At 36.2% G+C, this 14127-nt stretch overlaps 1 protein-coding gene across 11 annotated transcripts in view; it reads left to right on the top strand.

The window, feature by feature from the left end:
* smoc1 (SPARC related modular calcium binding 1) overlaps positions 1 to 7583 on the top strand; it is a 54823-nt gene extending 47240 nt beyond the window's left edge. For 7 of the 11 annotated variants that reach the window (XM_084097064.1, XM_084097068.1, XM_084097069.1 and 4 more), the window contains one exon: positions 5729 to 7583. In XM_084097064.1, the coding sequence (XP_083953190.1) occupies positions 5729 to 5768 (40 nt within the window). In that variant the 3' untranslated portion in view covers positions 5769 to 7583. The remainder of the gene's footprint in view (positions 1 to 5728) is intronic. The other 4 variants (XM_084097063.1, XM_084097071.1, XM_084097067.1 and 1 more) reach the window with 1 other exon arrangement.
* Positions 7584 to 14127: the final 6544 nt, after the last annotated feature.

Below are 14127 nucleotides of genomic sequence, written 5' to 3'. Positions count from 1 at the left end.
GCGGGATACAAAGTTATTTTATCAAGATGAAGTGTTGTTGAATATGCTATTCACTTTAAAACCATCTATCATTCAGGCATTCTTTTCTTTGTATGTAAGAAACTCAGAACTAAATGCACTAATTATTAGTCTCTAATGCGCTGCTTAGCTTTTATGTTTTTGTTGGAAATTAAGAGGGCTGTTAAAACAGGGGTGGGCCATCCTTCCAGGCTAATTGTTTAAGGAGAAATATCACTATATGGGACTCACCTGCTCTGCACATTTCTACAGATTCTACCAATGCATTGTAACACTTATTTTGGTACTTCCTCTCATTAATGCAGTTTATAGTGTTTTAGCAGCATATTTGAGATAGCATGCATGCCTCTTAACTGTTTTTGAGCTTTAAGTGCTAAAAAAGGCCAGTTGCTCTTGGATGGACTAAAAGTAGATGTCAGACTGAAGAAGTTTTAGTGAGCTGGAAAATACGTCAGTTTGTTTGCTTTAATTTTGACAGCAGACGTGAGACTCAACTCGCTCTCAACTCTTATTTCTTGCGTTAGAAAGAGACTTTGTTTGTACGTGCCATTAGCCTTGTGAAAAAGACGCTTCTGACGCAATCTGGCTGGGAGAATGTTGCAGACACACTGATTTGTTGCATCTTAGTCATTTGTGATAATTATGGATGACATCATGGTGATGTTTTCTATGGAGTATGCAAAAAAAAAGGAAGCAGACTACTTGCTCACTTGGGAAATTTGGAGCTGTCTGGGAGTGAATCGCCCTCGCTTTTATTATTATTATTCCTTTTCAGTAGCTTTTTGTATACAAGCACAAGTCTAGCTTGAGTTTATTGTATGTTCAGATTATATAGCATTTGCTTTTAAATTTCCTGTTTTTGCAGTGCCCAATATTTTTTTATAACTAGGGTTGTGATCCAGAAATGCAGGTTGCAGGTCTGAGAGTATGTAAAAACAAATTTAAGGACATTTTTTGTTGACGAGTTCTAAACACTATTGGTATTGCATTGGGTTTCCACTTAATGCCCAATATAAAGTTGGCCAGTTTAAAGTCCTTAAGCAAGACAAGTTGAGAACCACTATATATTCTGTATCAACCACTGTATATTCTGTATCAACACCTGATTTTGCAGAATACTAGTAGTACCCCTCTAAATGTTGAACAGATCATGTACAATATACGTTTTGAATCAGCATCAGTGATACCTTGATGCACACCTTTTCTGCCACAAGGCAGTATCCTCCCCTTCCAGGTCTCCAATGTAAGGCCTATAATCAGAGATCAGCAGTCAGGTAAAGCAGCTCTCAGACACACTGGATCTGGTTTCCCCGGCCTTTATCAGATGAGGGGGACGGGGGTGAGCAGGGAGAGGCTTTGTGTCCTTAATGGCACAGTCATTTCATCACTTTACCGCTCTGAAAGAGTAGAGGCCAAAGTGGACCCTTTTTCTGGTGCCTGTTAATTACCGAAGGGAATTGGGCTTTTGAGAAGAATGAGTATGCAGACACTGAGAGCTAAAAGAATTCTCCACGCTAACAGACAAACAAGACATACTCTCAAATTCGCCTCAAAACCGCCCCTGCAACTATGTTTAATAGGTATGTTTGCTGTGGTATATTTATCATTCAGTATAACATGTTTCTGTCAGTGTTGGGAAACTATCTTGAAAATGTAGCTTATAAAACAGCAAGCTAAGTATAATTTAAAATAGTTCAACCACAGTTAAATAAACTGCTCTTTTGAAAAAGTAGTTATCTATTCTACAAGCTAATAGTTAAAGACATTGAAGCTAAGAGAGTAATTCTAGCAATCAGGGTGAAAACAATGAATGATCCTATAGCTAAGCTAGTAAATTCTGCAGGGACTCGAAATAGTTAAAAAATAGTTTTCATTGATTAAGTACATGTGCGATCCAATTGACTAGAATGAATTTAGACAAACTTTCCAGAGAAAGGACCGCATGTAGCGTGTAAAACCTCACTTCAGTTCACTATAAAGCTATAGCGCAAGACGTTAAAAATTACAATTTTATAGTGACAGTTGTTGGACAAAGTAGGTTGTTGCAGTATTTTGAAAGTAACGCAGGTATTCTTATGCTTCTGAAAGAGTTAAAGGTGCATTATGGAACTGTGGCCTCTCTATCACCATCTGTGGTTGAAAATACATCTGTGGTTTTTCATATGACAGATCTGTCATTCTACTCCAAGATCCCCTGACATTAATTAAAAAGAAAGTCCTACAAGATGAAACATTTCTTGACTGCGCAAGGAAGTTTCATACGTCACACCATAATAGCCGGACCTTCTTTTCTTTACTTACTGTACAGACATGATGTAAGCATTCAAGGACAAATGACATAAATCTGTAATTTCCTGCCAAATCCAACTCAAAATGTCAATCATTATTGTAGGCTTAACGTAGTGAATCGGGGTACACGAAATAAGGCAAACGTCCTCCGCAGTACACCTTTAAATTTAGCAGAGACACTTTTAGTCAGGTAATCCCCAAGGTTGTGGTTTCAGCTAAAGCTAAAAGTATGCTTTGGTTCATGGTTCGAATTACGTGGGAGCCAGTGGGAGCTGAGCTCCCATAGAGAGAGGATGAGCTCCCATGAAAGCAGTAAAATCATACACCTGTGGGGGTCTCTAAAAATCATCAGCACCAATATTTTAAATTACAAATAAAGCACTTTTTCCTTCAGACTACTGTAGCAGGACTTAAAAGATAGGACAAGATGCCAAACACATGGATCTCACGGGATCTCGGATCGTCATCACACTGCAGTACATCCTTATGCTTAAATCAAGTGATAAAAGTGCCGTTGCGATCATTGGCGCGGATACTGTGTTTGTTTGTGGCTCACGCACAGTCTTCACTCGGGCGCGCTTCAATCCGTTGTGGAGACTCTCTATTCGTTCCAGTAAAATTACAAAACAAAATGCACACAAACGTGTCTCTGCCTGATATAGAACCACTTATAAACATAATCGGATTTGATGAAAAAAAACAAAACTTATATGAGTTCGGATTCGAACCCAGAACCTCTGACGCGTTTGACAAATGTTCTACCACTGGACCACTTACACGGTTGAATCTGTCGGCATATATTAGATAACAGCATATATTAGATCTCATTAAACGACAAATTAAACCAAATGTACTATTTAAATTGAATTGTGTTACCAACGATTTTTTATTAAATTTGTATTATATTTACAATTTTTTATATTTTTATATTACATTATTAAGCTACCGCGCCTGCTCTTAGGCTACTTTTTTCTTTTTCTTTTTTTAAAGAGACCCCCACAAAGATGAAATCATAATTCGAACCCTGCTTTGGTTTTTCCGTGTGCGCTAGGGTATGTGTACAGTGCACGTGATGTAAATGTCATCATCAGCGTAAGTACGTGCATACTGTATGCATGCAGCCCTTTTTTTTTCTGCGAATACGTCTTGCATTGTTTTGCATTAATTACGTGGTCTGCAAGGTGGCAACACTGGCAGGCCATGTTTTACAGTTGAAAAGGGATGGATACTTTAGACCACAACAACAATAACTGGGTTAAGAGACACTCATAAATGCAAAGTTCTGTCATCAAAGTAGATGGCTTTGGATGGTCCAATCACACGGTTCTCTATATGGCACAGCTGATTGGTTCTTGCTGTATCAGTAGTCAATGAGCTTGCTGCTCAACCTTTATAGCCTTGACCTTGGTCAGTATTTGCTGTAGCAGTGCAGCGCGCTTTCAGAAACCCTCCACCTTCCCCTGTATAGATCTGCTATGGGTAATTCATGTATGTATGTTATTCATGTATTTTATGCTCCTAAATATTTGTATTCTTTTTATCAGTTCTTTTGTCTTTGGGTCATTATATTTCTCACAGATTTCTGCTCGTTCTAAATCAGACACAGATAAAGTAGCACAGTAATGATTACATTTATATGAATGCATTAGTGAGAGAACGATTGCGTGTGAATTAATTCTACCTGGCTCTCACTAATAGCGAAGCTGTGAGTTGTAGGTACTAAGAAATATATGTGTGAACTTTTCAGTTTCTAAGCTATTTTATTGATAAATCACAGAACAATGACAATGTTTCTGCGCTACTGAATGTTTCTGTGCGCGCGATCTGCATGTGATGTGCTGTCTGTGTGTTACAATCCAGCAGTGCATTAGTTTAGAACGGCGGTTAACTTACGTGTACAATAAGTTGTTTGAAAAATGCATTTACCTGATCAATATTGAGCATCCAGATGATATAATCAAACATATCTTATGGAGCGCTCTCAGAGTATGCATTTATTTGTAATTTTAACTGTTGGACACGGAGCGTAAAAGTGGACTTCAAAGATTTCTTATCCTGCTGCGCCCTCTATAGGCCATGATCAGCAACTAGTCGACGTCAAGCTTACTGCGTCATGGCAGAGCATTAAAGTCAACTAGTCTGTGCAGTCTCTAATTGGCAGTAGCAAGTCCTGTACTTGCAGCAATAACAGCAGCAACACATCTATTCCACCTAAACCAAATATATCAACATTGTCACATCCATTACCATGCCAGTCACTCCGAGAGTTGTCATGACAGAACTGTAGTTTAACTGAGTAAATGTTTTATCTGTCATAAATTCTGGAAAGGCAATGCACTTGGCTGTATGCATACTGTACGCTACTGTAAGCGTTTGTGTAAAAACTGAAGTATACTTTAGGCTTAAGTTTGTGCAAGTAATAAATTCAGCATAGGTGATAAAACAGGTCTGTTCCTTTTGGGTGTCCACCTGCATTTCCCCACCCCCCAAATGCCTGCTGTTGACCTCACACATACACACACATCTGATGGACTCTCCAGGGCCCGGGACCCCCCTCCGCCTGTCAGTCCCTTCCCCCATGGGGTAGGGGAGGGGGTTCTTCACTGGAACTCTTGTACTCCCTTCTACAGCGGCCATCTGCAAGCAATCTGTCTGTGTTACCCATCTCCCAAGTTCCTCTCTGATTGATAGCCCCAAAAGGAGTCCTATGGTCCAAACTGTGGACACCAAATGTCCCTGTTCCCAATGCCATCATGATCCAATTACTCGCCACATCAGTCCGTTATGGTTTACTGTACTGTACATGGCGTGAACTAAATCCCCTTTCTGTCGCATGTTGGGTTACTTTTTATACTGAGAAGCAGCAATTTGCATGAATCATCAGTGATTTGTGGGCTAATGTCAAACGTCCCAGCCTCAAAGGCAAAATGGATAAGTGAGAGAATTTAAGACAAGGAGGTAGCAGTAGAGAAAGAATTGCACATCAGCCACAGGGGAAGTGTCTGTTTCCCAATGACTTTGGAAAGAGAACAAACATGGCCTCTTATCCTTCCAACAACATTACGATGCTCGCATAAGCACAACATAATTTGAAGGAAGCCAGTCCATCTTGCATATCATCTTGAATGCATTTGGTGCATCTGGAGATGTTCTGCTCGCAGACAAAGCCTACACATCCAACCATGTTGTTTGCCCCATATCTCTCTTCCTATTTGTCATGTGTGTGTGTGTGAGATCGCAGACAAGATCTAGGGTGCATGTATGTGCGCATATGTGAACGTGTGCATGCATGAGTGCAGATAATCTCAAGAATGCTGCCGTCTTGTCACGCTATGGCTGTGTTTTGGCGCATCTGCAGGCCAGCAAACTGAGCGCAAACACCTCGCCGCTCACCTGTCTCACCACACTGTCTGTTTTCCAGTAGGTCGTCTGGTCTGAAGACAGAAAGTTCCAGAAGATGAGGCAGTAGCACGAAGCACAGTGAGAAGGCATCTGTTCACTGCTGGAAGAGTACAACGAAGGATTCTGAGAAATTATTAAGAGGTTCCTCAAGAAAAAGAAAAAAAAATGATGAAAATTATATCATGGAGCCAAAATATTTGCACTTTCTCCTCCCATTGTTAGGCATTTTATAATGTCCTTTGTTTGTGTTGTAAACGTTTTATTAATATGACTTAAAGATTGACAAAAACTTATGTCAGAGAACACAGACTGTAAGTGTTGAACAATTATCTGCTACCGTCCACATTTTCAGCACATCCACACTCACTGCTAATCCAGACAGTATTATATAGTTGTTTTTGAATGAGTCATTTTTGAATGTCAATTCAAAAATAGAAAAAAAGCAAGCATTCCATTTTGAAATAAGCTTGTCTTTAAATGTCTTCTGTTTTCTGTTGTTTATGAAAATGTCCATTCAACCAATATGTTTGCTCCTTTGTTCACCTTGGCAACGGAACTAATGGAGCATTAGTGAAAAAGAAGTGGAGTGAATTATTTTCTGTCAACAAACATTAGCTACGGTCTCTCAGTCTTGCACCTCAGGACACTAGTAATGTACACCCAACCATCGCCTGAGAATTAGCAGTAAATTCTACATGGTTTGTTCAGAAGTCAAAGGTCAAAAACACTATCACGCAAAATTAGTTGTGTAAATGTCACGAAACACTTAGCTTAGCTTTGCTTTCTTCAAATGGATTATTCAGTAATGGTGTGTCTCACATACTCAACAACTGGTGTTGCTTTTTCACAATGTTTTATCATATCTTGAACATTACATACAACATTAGATAGTACCGGGTTTTCCAATTGCTATAGACTGATAAATGCACGCAACTGGCCTAGTTTAGGATACATATTAATAATATCCTTTCATAAGAAATACTTGAGTGTAACATTTTTCCATATATCAGTTCTTGGCATACACTAACAGACAATACCCTAGTAATACCTTTTTTTTTTTTTTTTTACATGTTCCATGGTATTCCTTGAAAAAAGTACAATGTAATCATTCAGTACCACTGTATTTTTATTTTTTACCATGGTATTTCCACAGTTTTTTTTTTTCACATTTTCTTCTCTGGTTAGAAGAGGATTTTCTAAATCTGGAGGTTCATGTAGCTCTTACTATAAATGGAGTGTGTTCGAAAGCATTTTTTTTCTCAGCCAATGTAATCAGTTGTGTAGTAGTTATGTTGCAGCAACAAATACGAGAAAAGGGTAATTGATTAAAAAAAGAAATAAATAGATGTATTTACATTGACTCAAAATAACATTCTATGTCATCTTTTACTGGGCTTTGGAAATGATCATTTCTTGTCCATTCCAAAAGCGATACTTTCAACGTCTTGCAAGAAAACAATAAAAATAGAGATATATAAATATATTTACCCCTTATTTCTTTTTCGATAACTTTCTACTTTAGGAAAGATGTGTTTGTTTTGTTTGTGTGCGTGCGTGTGAGTGAGTGTGTGTGTGTGTGTGTGTGTGTGTGTGTTACATGTATTTGGAAGCCATTACTTTGGCTTAAAAATTAAAATAGTCAAGTTGTAAATATTTACATATGTGCTTTTTTGGGCTTTTCTCCAATTCAATCTTAAAACATTGTTTAGCAAACTCTGAAAGCAATGTAAACATCAATTAGATTATATCTTAGAGTAAATAATTGTAAGTAGACTGTTTTGCTCTCATCATGTCTTTTTTTTTTCTTTTTTTTTTAAGTCTGTTCAACACAATGTAAAAATGACAGCCAGTGACAATACACATTTAAAAAATTCTATCTGTGTCCATTTGTTTTTTTTGTTTTTTTTTTTTGTTTGTTTTTTTTTATCTGATAATGTACATCTTTTGCTTTAAATCATATATTACCTTGTTAAAAAGACATACACTTTAGCATACTTTTAAAATGAAGTACATTTAAGTTATATTAACTTTATCATATAACACTACAGTCATGTTACTTCATATGTGCTTTAGTATGTTAGTCAACACATCAAAATAAGAGTTGCACTTTATTTTACAGTACGTGTACTTGCATGTACTTACAATGTACTTACCTAAGAAAGCACTGTAAGGTAACTACATGGGGTACGGTTAGGTTTAGGATAGGTTCAGGCCAGGGTTAGTACCTAGTTATTAGGCTACTCAGTTATTGTAAATTACTATAATAGGCACATTGTACATGGGGAACAGGAGTGTAAAATAAAGTGCTACCAAAATACATGTACTTTTTAAAGCACGACAGCAGATTATTAAAACAATGATTTCAAATGTACTTTAAAGTAAAACTTTTATTTTGACATTATTACAAAGTGTACTGTGTTGAAGAACACTTAAGTGGCTTTTTATGTCTTTAATATTATATTATATCTGCAAGTACAGTTTTGTTATATATTATTTCTAGTACACCACAAGTACACATTTAATTAGTACACTTATTTTTCACAAGGCTTTGTCCTAAACTTTAATTTGATGAAATTAACCTCTTATTTACTTTTAAATTATTTTAATAAGCAACTTTTTATGTAAGAATTTAAGTCTTTTTTTTCTCTCTCTCTCTCTCTTTCATCAGTTCAGGATGTATTAACCAGAATTTTCAATGTCAAGTGTGTTTTAAGCAGGCCTGAAGGTTTAATGGTTCACATTCAGTCATCATTCTGAAACTGGGTATGTCAATAGTAGTCCTGGGACAACTGAGTTTTTGAATAGAGAAGTAAACACACCCTTGTTCACAGCTGCCGCCCATTTTCTCTTTTACGCCCACCTGAAACGCAGGTCTGTGCGTCCCATGAAGTACTTCCAGACCTCAGCTGAGGCCTCATCACGTTTTAAATGTTTCAAATCGTTTGAGCTGTAATCACGGCCAATCAAACGAGGCAGCCAATCTGGAGAGAGGCAAAGATTACTGTTAATATCACAGATAGACAGAAGGTGCTTTAAAAGAAAGGTATTTAGAATGGGAATGGGCCTAAACCAGTCGCCCAACCACCGAATTGGCCTAAACCATCGCCATTCGAAGGTCCACTGTAAAGAAAAGGCCACATGTTCAGAATTGTACGGAATGGCAATGAAAGCGAGAAGTTCTATAAAGGAGGCAACTCCCTGTTCCCAGGTGCACAACTGATCAGATGTCTGGTGATATCGAACAAGGACAGATCCAAAGAGGATGTCAGATCATTGTTGAAATGCAGTAGAGCATTGAGGTACCAAAGTTTAATCTTCCCTTGGAAGCAGAAGCACGGAGATAAGTTCTTGAAGACGAGGATGGTGTCAGAGGTGGGGTCAAGGATTTTGGTGATAGCGGGGGTGGAGAAATGAAATAAGGGTTGTAAAGCAGCTGGGATGCATGTGTCTAACACGGACACATGTGGCATTTGACTTTCAGTGTGAAGTTCAAAAGAATTTTCTAATGACGCAGCTGCTTAGGGATGTGTACATGAAAGAGTGTGTGTGTGGGTGCTTTGCGGAGGAGGATAATAGATTTCCATTGTTCTTAAGAAACGTATTGACTCAAAAAAAACTAAAAAACATTGGAATTACTTAGAAATGTCACGTTGAGTGGTTGCATGCTGTTAATTAACTTCAGTCAAACTTTATTCATTAAAATATCAATTAAGTGTTCAGTTATTATCATCAAGTTCACATAATGAAGGAAAAAAGAATGTAATTATGTACTGAAAGCAGCCATTTGGAAGACAACTATCCATAGAATCCTACAGTACATTTATTACAGGTTATGGTCCTCCGTTTGTGGGAATCAAATCAGCTCTGAGTTACACTACTTTATACTTTAATGTATTACATTTTTTGGTTGCAAAACATATACACTATATATATATATATAAACAAATTGGCTGTATATGAAGAGTTCAGATGCAAAAACCTCTAAGTGTCATCTGAAATTTTCTTCTAAAATTATCATTTTTATCAAGCTTGTATATTTAAGTTCAGTAATTTCACTTAAATGGCAATGAAAATTACCTATTAATTGCCATTTAAGTGAAATTACTGAACTTAAATAAACAAGCTTGATAAAAATGATCATTCTAGAAGAAAATTTCAGATGGCACTTAGAGGTTTTTGCATCTGAACTCTTCATATATAATTTCCTCTTAAATTATATTAAAATAACAATTTTAAACGTTTTTATATGTTGTTTTGACTTTTTGATCATATCATTTTTTTTACAATGTGTGCCTTGTGAAGGGACAAAAATGACTTGATTTCATAGAATCATTTATGCAAGATGTTAGGTTTAAAACAATAGCCTACTAGCTTATAAGATTAGCCAATTTTTAATTAAAACAAAGTATAACTTTAGACATTCTACTATAAGTAACTTTGCAACATGTCAACCAACTCTCAGAGTATTAATAGACTGTTTGCTTATTATCTGCTAACTCTTTATTATGATGCTCCTCACTCCTCAGACATTCTACTATACGTATCTTTGCAAATACATGCCAACTTATTCTATACTGACCCAAACCTAACAGTCTACTAATATTCTAACGAGAGTTAGTTGACATGTAGTTGTATTTATAGTTAGCAGAATATTTAAAGTGGACGACTGAAATAAAGATTTAGGGACAAGGAAACTTTAATAAAACCAACAACAATATTGATTTTTTTGCAAATATTTTAGGTGTATATTGAGTGTATATTATATGGGTTTGGACAAAATCCAGAATTTAAAACTATTTTATGCAAATAAACCTATTTATTTGCAAAATGCATGTTATTTGAAGACTTTTTGGGTAAATTAGACCATCTGTTCTTTGAAAGAGTGTTCTTTCTTTCATAATAAGCTGAAAGTCTGATATAAAAATAAAGTTAAAGACGTTTCAGCAGTCTAGTGTGAGCTACGAAAACAGTATTTTACTGTATTTCAATGGACTAAAGAAAAATAACCAGATTTGATTAAAAGAAATGGACCGTTCAATGCGGTTTATGCATTATTTTGAAGGAGTCAGTCCAAATGTTTTGATTCACTAGTGTGAAATAAGGATCTTACATAAGCAGTTCCACACATGTGCAAAACTCTGTAAGCCATTATAAAGCACATTAGAGCTCGTGGAGGGCAGTCATTTAGACAATAATGCACTTAATAGTTAAAGCAAAATACCTTGTGAAATTAGAAAGGGGCATGTTAGGTCTAGCAGTGTGAAACATTTGTGTGTAACACACTGCTGTCTGTCTGTCTGGAGCAGCACCTGCCTAACAGGCCATGCTCTCCAGGGTCAGGGGTCACCTGCCAGGAGGCCTAAGACTGAGGTCAAAGGTCATATCCCAGACAGGCGTGATGTGTGATTGAGAACACAGCTGGGCTAATCAGGGCAGGTGTCTGTCCTTTCTTATCCTTCATCTTGAGCTACACATCCGAATGGAACAGTACTGCTTACTGTGTACGGATGGATGGATGGATGGATGGATGGATGGATGGATAGATAGATAGACTGACTTCTGGTTCATTCATCACACTGGAAATGGAAGTTCAACTTTTTTATTATTATTTGTATAAATTCATCTTGCAGCTTTTGTGCTATAGACATGATACCTGATATAATGAAAACTTATAAACAAACTTTTTTTTTCCTGGCGTCCGATAAAACAGGTGGAAAAGTCAGAGCTATACTGTAGCCTTTTATATATATATATATATATATATATATATATATATATATATAAAATCTTAATTTTCTCATTTCATTTTTATTTTGTTTTGGTGTACTAAAATAACTAAAAATAAAAATAAACAAAATGATCTGTTTGTGATGGAGAGCTAATTTAACACTTTTAATACACACTCATTTGGGATTACACTCTTTTGGACTCAGTTTTGGAACATCTGTATTTTATTATATTTTGGATTGGAAGAAACTTCTGATTGTCTCAAATTTTACTGCAATGGATAAACAATTTTATCATCACTGCCAGTTTGGAAAAAATGGAAAATGTTTTCTGCTTATGAATTTCAGTCATTTCTATAGTTAAAAAAAAAAAAGAAAAAAAAAAGGATTGTGTATAGGCCAGATGTTTTTGATCACATAATCCGCTCTCATTGCAAATCTAACTTTAGTCCAGCTTCATTCTAAATACAATGAGTAGTGCTACAAACTCTAAATTAAAGAATTTTTATTTATTTTATTTTTAGTTCTTATGTTGAAGATCATAAACAAGAAAAGCTAATTTATGAAATGTACGTTATGGTTAAAGATTAAATGATTAAAATTGAATAACAGCAACTTTACTGTAGATCTGTGGCAGTATTTATAGAAGGGCAAGTCATTCTGTGTGAACGTAGGCCCCCTGTTGGGGGACAATTGAAAAAACATGCGTCCAATTTTACTTTTGGCCTCTGATAGAAGACTGAAAGTCAAAGTAACATTGAGTTGAAATATCCACTTTCTCAAAACTCCTTGAAATGAAATCAGTGAAGCAGTTAAATTAGAATTTTATTTCAAGCAATCTAAGCACAATGAAACAGGAGAGCAGCCGAATGACGTGGTTTCTGCGCTAACAGCAGTGAGTCACATGCTTCTCTGAGGTTTACCTGGAACTCAGCACCCCTGAGGGCACACAGAGGGCACTCTGACTTTATAGTGTTTTCACCCACTTTTATTGTCCTGCTGTTTCTGCCCACTTGTGATGTGGTCTGTGCGCAGGAATGCCTCTTCACCTCTCTTCATTATCCCACTGTGTTTGGCCTCCCCTTTTTATTCTCTTGGATTGGCTGCTCATATGAAGTACCCTGGGAATTCTTCGCCTCCCAATTGGCTTCATTTCCTCAGTGCATATGAAGTGTACAGTAAATCATGATCTGAAGTCTTAATGAGTAGATACATCTGGCTACAGATGAAGCAGCCCACATGTTCAACTCCAATTGGTTTGTTCTCTATATGGCATTTTTTTTCACACTATAAGGATTCCTTGTCTCCGATTGAACACTTGATTAATTTGGGAAAAGATACATGAGTGATGTGTAGGAGTCTAGATTGAGATATATTACTTATGCATTACAGCACATGGGGATTTTAACTTTTGCAAATTCGCACATTTGAAAAATATTTGGGGTGCTTCTGTTCTTTTATTATACAAGGAGTCTTGAACATATGTTACTACTCATTGTTATCTATATTGAATCATGTATATATGCTGTAGTTGTACCATCTGACATGGAAAGTGTACCAACCTGCCTTTCACTCTGCCACAAGGATCAGTTGGGGTCGTCTGGATGATGCCTTATAATGTTTACTGTTATTACCTGTTATGTCAATTCATTATATGTTTTCAGTTGTGCCACCCTGACATACAAATTGCTGGACAAATGTTTTTCAATTATCTCAACAGCTTTATAACGACTGATATTTATCAAATTTGTTTATATGAAAGGTTTTAAACCTAAAATGATGCGATATAGTATTTCTAATTGTTTATTGTTAAGACACAAATTTAAATCGTTTCTTGGTCTGTTTATTTGTTCGGAAAGTTGCACCACCTGACATTTTGGGGGTTAAAGATAACAAAAAATTTACAATTATTTTAAGATTTTAATATTTTAATAATAATGTATATATATTATTGATTAAAGTGGTATATGTCATGAATTGATCAAATTGATCAAATAGGTAATGCAGAAGTTCATCTGCCTAGAACAGCAACAAATAAAAATTGAGAGATGAATCAAAATGAATGGACACTGTTGACAGAACATATTGAATTTCAAACATTAATTTGGCTAAATTTTGTTTTGCACTTCAACAGTACAAAAATTGTCATTGTTCAACAGTGAAATGAAAACAACTTTGAAACATTTGCATACATTGCAAATGAAGCGGTTCAAACACTCACACATTAACTGCGCTAAACCCTAAAGGTTGTGAATTGTTGCATGTTCATGTGAAATGCATGAGACCTATACGCTCTCACTCATAGACACACAATAATACGTATGCAATAATCATACAGCTCTGCTGACTGTGTTACAGTGGTTGAAGCAGCAATGGCACCATCGAACCATAGCAGTCCTTAGTTTGCACTAAGCAATATGAGGCAACTTATTTTACATTCACATCCACATAATGGAGTCCAAAGTCTGACACTACAAAAATGCTATATAATTTTCTACCTCAATATAGACAATACATAGACAACTAATATAGTTTGTCTGTCAATTACATATCAAACATTATTGCTGAGCATAATTACTGACTTTATTTATGCTGTAGTTGTTGTTTTACGTATGTCATGAGGTCAGTTACGTGTTGTGTGATGATGTTAGCTCATCTTTTTTACTTAATGGTTGTCACCATTATTGAGATT

Source organism: Abramis brama, assembly GCF_963993115.1.
Source record: "Abramis brama genome assembly, chromosome: 21".
In the NCBI taxonomy this organism is placed as follows: Eukaryota; Metazoa; Chordata; class Actinopteri; order Cypriniformes; family Leuciscidae; genus Abramis; species Abramis brama.
The sequence above is the reverse complement of the archived record's forward strand: the minus strand, read 5'-3'. Positions and strand labels throughout refer to the sequence as shown.